The sequence below is a fragment of the Kogia breviceps genome, chromosome 4, assembly GCF_026419965.1.
Source record: "Kogia breviceps isolate mKogBre1 chromosome 4, mKogBre1 haplotype 1, whole genome shotgun sequence".
NCBI lineage: Eukaryota > Metazoa > Chordata > Mammalia > Artiodactyla > Physeteridae > Kogia > Kogia breviceps.
The window spans coordinates 55602894-55616099 of record NC_081313.1 but is presented as its reverse complement, the minus strand read 5'-3'; the positions used below and the strand labels follow the sequence as shown (position 1 = coordinate 55616099).

At 42.0% G+C, this 13206-nt stretch overlaps 1 protein-coding gene across 1 annotated transcript in view; it reads right to left on the bottom strand.

Moving 5' to 3' along the window:
* The window catches only part of MCCC2 (methylcrotonyl-CoA carboxylase subunit 2), a 64937-nt gene extending 52214 nt beyond the window's left edge, over positions 1–12723 (bottom strand). The window contains exons 1-3 of the mRNA XM_067031111.1: positions 12406–12723; positions 8779–8845; positions 1401–1485 (exon numbers count right to left, since the gene is read on the bottom strand). Of these exons, the coding sequence (XP_066887212.1) occupies positions 1401–1485; positions 8779–8845; positions 12406–12534 (281 nt within the window). The 5' untranslated portion in view covers positions 12535–12723. The remainder of the gene's footprint in view (positions 1–1400; positions 1486–8778; positions 8846–12405) is intronic.
* Positions 12724–13206: the final 483 nt, after the last annotated feature.

Below are 13206 nucleotides of genomic sequence, written 5' to 3'. Positions count from 1 at the left end.
GTGTAGGATACACACTAGGTGTTAGCAGTGTTGTCTCCAGGCTGGGCATGTGTGTGCATGTCCCCAGAAACAATACTTTTGAGCCTTCATTTCTCTCTCTAAATGGTCTTTTTTTAAAAAAATGATTTATTTATTTGTTTGTTTATTTATTTATTTATTTATTTATTTGGCTGCACTGGGTCTTAGTTGCGGCATGTGGGATCTAAGTTCCCTGACCGGGCCCCTGCATTGGCAGCGCAGAGTCTTAGCCACTGCACCACCAGGGGAGTCCCTCTCTCTAACTGGTCTTGGTGCTTCCACCCTCAAGGCCCACAGTCTACTCACAAGACAATAGCCAGAATAACTTTTTAAAACCTAAGTCAGGGCTTCCCTGGTGGCGCAGTGGTTGAGAGTCCGCCTGCCAATGCAGGGGATGCGTGTTCGTGCCCCGGTCAGGGAGGATCCCACATGCTACGGAGCGGCTGGGCCCGTGAGCCATGGCCGCTGAGCCTGCGCGTCCGGAGCTTGTGCTCTGCAACGGGAGAGGCCACAGCAGTGAGAGGCCCGCGTACCGTAAAAAAAAAAAAAAAAAAAAAAAAAAAAAACCTAAGTCAGATAAGTCCTACAAAATCTCCCCATTTCTGTCAGAGTAAAAGCCCAAACTCTTACACTGGCCTACAAACCTCTTACCGAAATCGCCTGTCTCCTGCTACTCCCCCGTTCACTCCCGCCACCCCACCACCTTCCAGACCCTTCCATATCAGCATATGTGATCTGCCCCTCCGCAGAACCTTCGCACTGGCGACTCCCCTCCACCTGCAACGCTCTCTCCCCAGATATTTAGAGCCTTCACTCCTTCCAATCTTTGCTCAAATGTCACCACCTCAATGAGGCCTATTCTAACCACCTCATTTGAAACTACAACTTGACCTTCATCTTCCTTCCTCTCCCATACTCTGGTCTACCTTTTCTTTTTCCCATGACATTTATCACCTTCTAACATACTATATAATTTATGACACTTACCGTTTATTTTCTATCTCCTCCTGCTACAATGTAAATTCCAGTAGGGCAAGGAACTTTGTCTATTTTGTTCAGTGATGTATCACTAGCACCTAGAACAGCACCTGACACATAGTAGCCTCACAATAAACTTCTGTTGTTGAATCTTACGATAAGAACCAGAATTTAAAATCATTTATTTATAAAACTATCTAAGATGGGAATTCCCTGGTGGTCCAGTGGTTAGGACTCTGCACAGTAACTGCCAAGGGCCTGGGTTCAATCCCTGGTTGGGGAACTAAGATTTGACGTGGCACGGTCAAAAACCAAACCAAAACAAAACAGAAACCAAAAAAACTATCTAAGAAAGCACCACGGAATAGAGAACACCCTGAGCCATCACTTGGGTATGTACCAACCCTGGGTCTATAAGATTGTCAACTCTTTCTCTTGGTAACAGTTTTCCTCTTGATATGTGACGTGCTCGGGCTTTCTCCCCACCTCCTGTGATAAAAAATATGATTAGATTAGATGAATTCATTATAAGGTCTCCATTTAACTTAATACCCGAAAAACATATAACACTTAATCCAAAATATGGTACTTTAAAAAAAAATTTAACATATCCTGTGAAAAACAGCTAATTTTTCAGATCATTCAAACTGGGATTTTTAAAAATCAATCTATCCCTGAGCCCACAGTATATTATACATTTTCTAAATTCAGTAGTAATTACTTAAGGAAATAACGCAGTACTTTTCTCTGCATCTCACACTGCAAATACTGTCTCATCTCCACCACACTTATTACACCTACTATAAATACTAGCACTGTCCTATATGCTATGTGAAATTTGAAAAGTTCCTAACTTCATTTGTACCAGGTAAAAAGCATTATTTTAGAAATGATTTCCATAATAAGCACAACAACACTTAGCTAAAGGTGCTATTTTTAGGTCCAAACAGGAGAGAGTTGAACACCTTATATAGCAATTTTAAAGTCCCCTTTTGTTAGTATCCTGAATCAGAGATGATCTTCGGTGTTTCCTGAGATTGCTCTAGACTAAAGGAAATTACAATAATTGAAGAGTCCGCTGGGGTAACCAACCCAGTGAGGCTGCTTGAGGTGAGGGGTACAACAAACCTCACCCAGCCTGAGAACGGCTGAGTTCGGTACCTGGGGAATATCCATAACCCACTCTCAGCAAACCAACGTAAATAATCAGAACAGACGATCAAATTGTACCTTAATATGTTTACCTTCACTGTTACCCAAGAATTCCATCTTAATATACTCCTTGTCTACTGAAATGTTCAGCTGTTGAAGAAAGCTATTTGTTTTTTAGGTGAGAAAATAAGTTCATACAGATTTCAAACAAGCCTCCAAGTAGCGCAACCTATTTTCAAATCAGGACTTTCCTATGTCTAAGGGGATTTTTTTTTTTTCTGAGAGAGAAGGTAGAGGGCATATTTTAAAGACTAAATCTGCCTTAAGGTAACCAAGAAAATCATAACATACATCTAATCTTTTAAAATGAAAATAATTCTGGGAGGGAAAGTCTCACAAGATAGTATGAATTAAATCAAACAGCTTTCCTCTTTTTTCCCAGCCACCAAGAACTCAGAGTGCCCTACTGAGGTATGTATATTTATAGGAGAGAGGGAGGACGAGAGAGTGACAAAGGGCAGAGGAAACTTCTGAGAGTGACACATTCATCGTCTTGATTGTGGTGACGGTTTCACGGGTGCATACATATGTCAAAACTCATCAAACTGTATGCTTTAAATAATGTGGCTTATTGTATATCAATTATACCTTAATAAAGCTGTTAAAAAGTAAGTATTAAAGAAAAATAAACCTAAGACACTGCAAAGAAGACCAGGCTTGGGTGAGGGTCTTTGGAGAGTTTGGTGACATAAGCGTCCACTAAGGGGCTAGCAGGAAAAAGCATGGCAGGGGAGGGCAGGATGAAAAAGAGATAAGAAAACATATCTGTGTTTTGGTTTTATTTTTAGTACTTAGAGCAACATTATTCTTAATTCTGCCTAGAGCTTCACTTTGCTATTCCGAGCACCTAGTGAATTCTGTTTTTATTAGGAAAAACCAACAAGAGTGTTATCCTTGATACAGATTCTCAGGTCACAGAATTCAGCTCCTCTGGCATTTAAACTGGCCTAGGATATGTGGACCACCACAAAAAGACAGAATGTCACAGCACCTTAGTTTTCCAAGGATTACTCTTAAAAGATTTTGCATTAACTATCTCCACGCCCATAAACTCAGAGCCAGAAAAGCCTGATGTTTTCCTTCTATCTCATTTACCATATTGCACTGATTGTAAAACACACATTTTGTTCACATTTTAACACCCCTAAAATCAGGAAGCATTTTACAGTTTATAGCATCTTTTTATCTCTGTCACCAGGGGGCAGTCGCGACATAGCTGTCTGCCTCTGGGTGCACAGCTCAAATGTCTAACTGTGGTCACTTCAGTGGTGCTATATGCATTGCTGGAACTACCTGCATGCAGTTTAACCTGAATTTGCAAATGTTTTCAAAAACTACACAAGCCTTAAACAACAAGGTCCTGCTGTATAGCACAGGGAAATATATTTAATATCCTGTAATAAACTGTAATTGAAAAGAATATGAAAAATGTATATATATGTATAACTGAATCACTTTGCTGTACAGCAGAAATTAACATGACATGTAAATCAACTATACTTCAGTAAAATAAATTTTTTTAAAAACTACACAAGCCTTATCTTAAGGTCATTAAAAGACCCCCTTTCAACCACCAAAAACTATTTGTGTTTTTCTATATCAATAAAGTTATTACTCAGTTTTAGAAAAACTAAGCACTTCTGAATCTATCAAAACACTTAAAGCCCTTCAATTAACTTGTGTTAATCAAAGTACTTAGTTCTGGCTACCACGAATAACACAGCTGGGTTAATCCTTGTTCCACCTACAGAAATGACTAAGCCACTCCTAGCAATCCTACATGCTCCAACAGGAACCAAAGGGGATAGCAAAGACGGTGCCCTGAGAAGAAATCTGAAACAAAGGTAGCAGTGAGGCAGCAAGAAAGGAAAAGACAAAAAGGAGGACAAGAGTCCACTCATTACTGTCAACCTTTTCATTTATTACAATTTATATCAAATGAAAACTTCAAGGATTAACTTTCGAAGCAACCTGAAACACTGTCCCTCCTCCTTATCTGAAAATTACTTAGGAAATCTTGTGAATTTTAAAGTCAGGATGGGGCTTCCCTGGTGGTGCAGTGGTTAAGAATCTGCCTGCCAGTGCAGGGGACATGGGTTTGAGCCCTGGTCCGGGAAGATCCCACATGCCGTGGAGTAACTAAGCCCATGCACCACAACTACTAAGTCCACGCACCTAGAGCCCATGCTCCGCAACGAGAAGCCACCACAATGAGAAGCCCACGCACCGCAACAAAGAGTAGCCCCTGCTCGCTGCAACTAGAGAAAGCCCACATGCAGCAAAGAAGACCCAATGCAAACAAAAATAAATAAATAAAATAAATAAATTTATTTTTAAAATAAATAAATTTATTTTTAAAATAAATAAATTAAATAAAAGTCAGGATGTCTATACAGGTGGCCAACAGGCACATGAAAAGACGCTCAACATCGTTAATTATATATTAGAGAAATGCAAATCAAAACTACAATGAAGTGCCACCTCACGTCAGTCAGAACGGCCATCATTAAAAAGTCTACAAATAACAAAAGCCGGAGAGGGTGTGGAGAAAAGGGAAACCTCCTACACTGTTGGTGGGAACGTAAACTGGTGCAGCTGCTATGGAAAACAGTATGGAGATTCCTCAAAAAACTAAAAATAGGGCTTCCCTCGTGGTGCAGTGGTTGAGAGTCCACCTGCCGATGCAGGGGACACGGGTTCGTGCCCCGGTCCAGGAAGATCCCACATGCCGCAGAGCGGCTGGGCCCGTGAGCCATGGCCACTGAGCCTGCGTGTCCGGAGCCTGTGCGTCCGGAGCCTGTGCTCCGCAACGGGAGAGGCCACAACAGTGAGAGGCCTGTGTACCGCAAAAAAAAAAAAAAAAAAAAAAAAAAAAAAAAAAAAAAAAACTAAACTAAAAATAGAGCTGCCATATGATCCAGCAATCCCACTCCTGGGCATATATCCGGACAAAACTATAATTCAAAAAGATACCTGCACCCCTATGTTCATAGCAGTACTATTCATGGCCAAGACATGGAAACAACCTAAATGGCCACTGACAGATGAATCGATAAAGAAGATGTGGTGTATACACACACACACACACACACACACACACACACACACACACACACAAAGGAATACTACTCAGCCATAAAAAGAATGAAATAATGCCATTTGCAGCAACATGGATGACCTAGAGATTATCACACTAAGTAAATCAGAAAGACAAATACCACAAATTAATCTAAAATATGATAAAAACGAACTTATCTACGAACAGAAACAGACTCACAGACACGGAGAATAGACTTGTGGTTGCCGAGGGAGGAGGAGGTTGGAGAGGAATGGGTTGGGAGTTTGGGATTAGCAGATACAAACTATTACATATAGGATGGATAAACAATAAGGTCCTATTGTATAGCACAGGGAACTATATTTAATATCCTGTGATAAACCATAATGGAAAAGAATATGAAAAAGAATGTATATACACACATCCTGAAATGAGAGAAGATGGGCAGAGACAGTGAGTCCTGTTGGGGCTGGAGCCCCCCGGTTCATTCAGCACTTCCTTTCCATGGTTTGGTTGTTGGTTTCTGGATTAAACAAGTTTGATTTGGATTTTTGTGACTTAAATCCAAAGGAACTGAATACAGCCATCATCAAAACAATATTCTTCATATATTACAAATACCTAACTTAGAAGGAGCTATATGAAGTTTATGCTCTTCATTTTTTTTTTTTTTTTTTAGTTCTCCCCTGTACTGTTATAGATAGAATGGGAGCAATTACTGCCATCTGAATGAGGTCTTTGCTTCAACTGGTCCCACACTGAGCTGCATATCTGTTTGTTCATGTCATGGTAACTTTTACACAATTTAATTGATTTTGACCCTACACTACTATAGTACAACAGACAGAGACCAAGATATTCCAAATGGATTTAATTTCTGGTCTTTTCAATTAATTTTGATTAATCTGTTAAGTCAAAAGAAGACAGCAATGTGTGCTTGGAACGAATAATGCCTATAATTCACAGAACCCTCCTAAGTCTCAAGTTATGAATGAGGTACTGAAAATTTACAAGAGGGATTAAATAACTGGACCATAGTTGCTTAATTATTAGAGTAACCAGTCCAGACTTCCACCCTCAAAATTCTACAAAGGACCAAAATACTGAGCTTATTTCTTCCCTAACACCTACACAAGTGAATATACAACTATGATGGTCTTTCTGTTCATCTACCATTAATTAATTACCTTGCCCCCATCCTTAAAGTCCTCAGAGGAAAAAAATACAAAAAACATTTTTATTTAAACTAAAGAGAAATCTATCAAGGTTTTGCTAAATTATTTCACTAATGACTTCTACTGAAAATCTGTCCTCTGAGTGTGATAAGATCATACCCAGGAATGAATCAATACCCTTAAACCACAGGTTTACAGATAAAAGGACACTGGGAGAATTCTTTTTAAATTAAGGCTGTAAAATTCATATAGTTCCTTCTCAGTTAGGTACTTGTAATATATTAAGACTCTTACTTTGGAAATGGCTATTAGTTTCAAGTCACACAGGCTTCTAAATTGTCATATATACCAATAAGGGCACAATAGAATGGGATGTGTTGTTTATACATTAATATTTTATATTCCTCCCTATGATGCAATTTCTTCCAAGCAAAAAAAATGTCTATTATGTCCACAATTTAAAAATAAAAAATAATGACAATTTACAAAGTTTTTAAGATATCTCATTTATTTAATTATCAATAAGCCCATACAGAAATTATTTCCAAATTAGATGACACAGCAGAAAATGCACAATTACGCAAAATGTAGTATGTAGTATGAATATGACTAAGGGACAGAAAATGTTTTAGTTGCTTCAAGTGAAACAAAAATTTCAGTGTGTTGCTGTGGCTGAAATAAAAACCTTAATAAGAAATAGTTTTAAAAATTAATGAGGGAGGGGGGCTTCTCTGGTGGCGCAGTGGTTGAGAGTCCGCCTGCCAATGCAGGGGACACGGGTTTGTGCCCCGGTCCGGGAGGATCCCACATGCCGCGGAGCGGCTAGGCTCGTAAGCCCTGGCCGCTGAGCTTGCGCATCCGGAGCCTGTGCTCCGCAACGGGAGAGGCCACAACAGTGAGAGGCCCGCGTAGTGCAAAAAAAAAAAAAAAAAATTATGAGGGATTTCTCTGGTGGTCTAGTGGTTAGGATTTGGTGCTTTTACTGCCGTGGCCCAGGTTCAATCCCTGGTAGAGGAACTGAGATCCCACAAGCCACACAGTGCAGCCAAAAAAGAAACTGATGAACCTGAATTTCTACTTTCCCCCAAATAATGGCAGGGCTCTAAGAGCAGAAAAACTGGCCAAGTAATAGGAAAAAATAAGATGTCTGCATGCCAACAAATACAGTTTTTTTTTAAATTATAGTTGATTTACATTATTGTGTTAGTTTCAGGTATACAGTAAAGTGATTCAGTTTTCTATATATATTTTCAGATTATTTTCCATTACCAGTTATCACAAGATATTGAATATTGCTCCCTGTGTTATACAGTAAATCCTTGTTGCTTAACTATTTTACGTATAGTAATTTGTATCTGTTAATCCCATACTCCTAATTTATCTCTCCCCCCTTCCCTTTCCCCTTTGATAACCACACATTTGTTTCCTATGTGTGTCTGTTTCTATTTTGTATATAGATTCATTTGCATTAATTTTTAGATTCCACATATAAGTGATATCATATATTTGTCTTTCTCTTCCTGACTTACTTCACTTTGTATGATATTCTCTAGGTCCATCCATGTTGCTACAAATGGCAATATTCCATTCGTTTTTATGGCTGAGTATATGCCCATATATATATGTGGATACATATACCACATCTTAAACCAGTCGCCTCTTGATGGGCATTTGGGTTGTTTCCATGTCTTGGCTCTTGTAAATAGTGCTGCTATGAACACTGGGGTGCACTGTATCTTTTTGAATTAGAATTTTCATCTTCTCCAGATATATGCCTAGGAGTGGAATTGCTGGATCATATGGTAGCTCTCTTTTTAGTTTTTGTTTGTTTGTTTGTTTTTTTAAAGAAGATGTTGGGGGTAGGCGTTTATTATTTATTTATTTATTTTTGCTGTGTTGGGTCTTCGTTTCTGTGCAAGGGCTTTCTCTAGTTGTGGCAAGCAGGGACCACTCTTCATCGCAGTGCACTGGCCTCTCACTATCGCGGCCTCTCTTATTGCGGAGCACAGGCTCCAGAAGCGCAGGCTCAGTAGTTGTGGCTCACGGGCCTAGTTGCTCCACGGCATGTGGGATCTTCCCAGACCAGGGCTCGAACCCGTGTCCCCTGCATTAGCAGGCAGATTCTCAACCACTGCGCCACCAGGGAAGCCCTCTTTGTAGTTTTTTAAGGACCTCCATACTGTGTTCCATAGTGGCTGCCCAATTTACATTCCCAGCAACAGCAAATGCACAGTCTTGAAGAATCAAAAGTTTGATGCTACTAGTTTTTCCTAAAATGAATAATTATAAGGGACACCTTAATTAAAAGCATAAACTGAAGAATAAATGAGTGCTTACCCAGTCTGATGTTCTGTGCTCGTTCATGGAGTTGACTTACTAGTGCTTTCATCTGCTCATAGTTTTCCTAAAACAGAAGCAAAGAAAAAGAGGGAGAGTATTATAGGAAAGCAATGATTTTTTTTTACCATAATAAGGGTTAAGGAGAACAGCATTACATGCCAACCCCATGTGGCTTCCACACTGGGCCACTCTTTGCCACCCGTGTGGCCTCCGTGCTGAGCCAACTCTAACGTGTAAAAAAGATTGATTCGTGCCTCTCTGTCTTTGCTCAAGCTCTTCTGTACTACCACCCCCCTCTCTGGTCCATTTATCCAAATCTCACCCCGCTTTTATTTTTTTTTTAATTTTTTATTTTTTTGCGGTACACGGGCCTCTCACTGCTGTGGCCTCTCCCGCTGCGGGGCACAGGCTCCGGACGCACAGGCTCAGTGGCCATGGCTCACGGGCCCAGCCGCTCTGCGGCATGTGGGATCTTCCCGGACCGGGGCACGAACCCACGTCCCCTGCATCATCAGGCAGATTCTCAACGACTACGCCACCAGGGAAGCCCTCACCCCGCTTTTAAAGCCTAACTGATGTTCCATCTCATCTCCAACACAATTTCTGGCTACTCCCACTCATTTTAACAACTTCCTTCTTTACACATCTACAGAACTTAATTGATCTCTAGTATTTGTTTTCTTTTGTCAATGAATATAAGCCCTTTGAGGGTTAGAATGCCATCTTATTTTTTCTGTCCCGTCAACCACTATCATGAGGAGATTCCAACCAATGCAGAAATACTTGTTTTACACTTACTGAAAAATTACACTTAAAAACAAAGCCCACGGGGAAATGGATCCTATTTTATGTTTAAAAAGGAACAGGGGGGGAATTCCCAGGTGGTCCAGTGGTTAGGATTCCAGGCTTTCACTGCCAATGGCATGGGTTCAATCCCTGGTTGGGGAACTAGGATCCCACAAGTCACACGGCACAGCCAAAAAATAAAAAAATAAAATAATCCCAGCCTCCTTTTTCAGACAAGTGTGGCCATGTGACTAAACTCTAACCAATGAGATATAAGCAGAAGTTGTTAGGTATGACTTCTAGAAAGGCTCCTTAAAAAAAAGGACAAGAAGGTGAGGGTGTCCTTTTACCTATTCACCCTTTCTCCTCCTTTGCACCTGGAACTCAGACATAATAGCTGGAGCTTAAGCAGCCATCTTAGACCAAAAGATAAACTGTACTACGTATTTTAAATTCTTCCTTCCCTCGCATCCTAGTCAAGGTTCACTGTGACACTATACTTCCCTACCCCACAGTCCCTGAATCTGTCCATATTACTTGCTTTGATGAGTGGAATGTGGGCAAAAGAGACAGTGTACCAATTGCAAGAAGAGGCTTTAAGAAGGACAAAGTGTTTCCATGCTCTCCTCTTGTGCCCCAGCCTTCCATTATGAGAGGAGCATCCCACAGCAGCCACTGCCCCTTCATTCTGGGTCCTGGAATAAGAAACAAGTAGAGCAGACCTGAATCTACTACAGTCCTAGAGCAGAACTGCCACAACCAACCCATAGATCCAAACACAAAAATAAATACTTGTTCTTTTGAACACCGAGATCTTGGGATTGGTTGCTACTCAGCGTTACTGAAGCAAAATCTGGCTAATATAGTAATTAGTCCAAGGTCACTCAGCTAACAAGGAGTAGAATTAGGATTTAAACCAAAATCCACCAACTCCAGAAACTCGCTCTTAAAGCAACATGCTACAATGTCTCTTCTGCCCACTGAAAGGGCCACTGTTGACACTTTAGCATGTTTCCACCAGGTATTTGGAACAACATATGGAAATATGTTGCTTGTTAACTTTTAACCATACATGAAATACTAAGTCAGTTCTTTTTCCACCATAGCACAGCTACTTCCCTATTCTAATTACTAGTGCACAGACTGAACCAGAACATAAAACATTTTACATAGAGAAAGAAGTTATATCTCAGGTTCACACTCCCTAACCCCTAGCTAGCAGCCACCATCAAATACATCAGCCGAGACCTGACTTCAAAAAGATGGCAGAGCAGGAAGCTCCAGGCCCTTATTCCCCCACAGAGACATCACAAAACAACCCCAAACTGGCTAAAGTAACCTTACAGGAGCTCTAGAAAACACTCAGAGGTCTACAGCAACCAAGAGAACACCCAGCCAAGAAGCCATGTTCAAAATGGTGGGAAACCCATTCTCCACACTGCAGCCACACTGATTATTCTACCATGTCCATAGGATCATGCCACTTCTCTATTTAAATATCTTATCAGACAGACTGCAAAGTGAAATCTAAATGTGGCTTCTACACATGGCTTCCCTCCTCTACCTGGCTGCATAAGCAATCCCATCTACTCCATGAATTCCACACCCTGGCCAGGACTTCCAAGTTCTCACTCCCACTAACCACTTTCATAACTTGGTACCTATGTCCTCATAACTCCTTTAGTTTGTATAATCTTACCTCCCATTCTCCATCCTGAACCTAGCCAGTTCTTACCCAATTCAAGATCCAACTCACTCACTGCCTCCTATCTGCAACCACCTTTTTTAAGCTTTAGACATCACTCATCACAATGCATTGCTTTCTTGTCGTCTCCCCCACAAAATTATGATTCCATTCCTACACATCTATTCCGAATACCTAAAATAGTGGCTAGACCACAGTAACCACTTAATGTTTCTGAATTAAACATTCTCTCCTGATCCCAGGACATCTAAAGACTTTTGGAAGTCTCCCATTGGATACTGTTTCTGCCTCAGCCTGCTCATTTCCTTTCAACCTCCTTGTTTTCCCAAAGGCAGGAATTATTTAAAATGTGTTCTCTGAGGGACCTTCCTGGCGGTCGAGTGGTTAAGACTCTGAGCTTCCAATACAGGGGGTGAGGGTTCGATCCCTGGTCGGGGAACTAAGATCCCACCTGCCGCAGTGGCGCGGCCAGAAAAAGTCTTCTCTGAAAGTTATTTGCACAATTTAAATGTTATCTGTACAGGCTTAGAAACCATGGGACAGACTGAAATTTTCCAGCTCTGATATTTCACAAACCAGGAGTTATTTCTTTAACGTTGTGATACCTCCCAATTCCAAGAAAAGTCATTTAAAGAAAAATATTTTATATTAACATAACCAACCATTTCAAGTCTGGTAAGCACAACCCAGGGTCAGCTGTGCTAGGCCAGTGGTTCCCAAAGCTGGCTGCCACCAAGGCCCTGCCGTCCCCTCTCACCAACTTCATTAATAATGCAAACACCAGGACCCCACCCCAGAGACGGAAAAGGTCCAGGGTGAGGCTAAGGCAGCCGTATATTCAACAAGCTCCCAGGTGACTGCTAAACCACTGATTTTAAAGATACAAAGTATAGTGCCAGTGCTAAAAGTGAACTAAAATGTATCTGATTTGGAATTGTTTCCTTTATCAAGCTTCACGACCCCGTGGTGCGTCCCAGAATCATGACTGGGGATCCAAAGAAAAGAGCAGCGACTGTTGAAGTGTGCCTACCCTGTACCTGCTTCCCAGTCTGACCAACGCCTTGTGCCGACGGTGAAGAGGAATCACTGACTCGGGCTGGGTACTCCAGGCCCGGGCCGCTCACCCGCCCTACCTGGTAGATGGAAGAGCTCGAGTCCGGTTGGGTGCCCAGCGTCGCCACAGAGTCCCCATGATAGGCGCGCAGCGCGGGGGCAGCGGCGCGGGCGCACGGCCGCAAAGCTAATCTCACGGCGGCCCACATGGCAGCAGGCACAGAAGCAGGAAGGAGCGTGAGAGAGCGGCCTGCGCCGGTCCGGGGCCGAGGCTTTCCTCTCCAACTCCCACGCTTCGGGATACAGATCAACCCAAGCCTTTGCAGTCCCAACCCGTCTGAAACCTCCCGGATTCTGAGGCCAGCCTCGGCACGTGCCGGCGCACGCCGCCCGTGATTGGTCAACGCTGAGCACCACGCCCCCCGAATTCAGCGAATAAGGGACAGAGGTGCAGCCCCGCGAGGCCTGTCCCATCGCGAGCCCCGGAGCGTTGTGGTTACCGGGGTGGAGCGACCTTTCTGCGGCCTCCCAGACTCCCGAGATGCTGAGTTTAGGAGCTGCTGCTGAGTTTCCCTGCTGTCGGCATCTCTGCTTTTTCTACGTGCTGTTTTCTTCTTCCCCGGCTGCTAGAAAGGGTATTCCGGGGCTTGAAAAAGCTTATCCTTATATGAGAGCTGGAAACTGAACAGGCTTATTAAGCTGCCCTAAGAAACTGTTTAAGGAGATAACCATTCATTAAACAAATATGTCTTTAATGTCCCCTATCAAGTGCTCTTCTGGAGCAGGGAATACAGTGGAGAACAGGCATAGCGTCCTCTTTTATAAAGCGGAGAGAACATAAACAAGTAAATAAAAATAAAAATTCTAATAGTGATAAATTA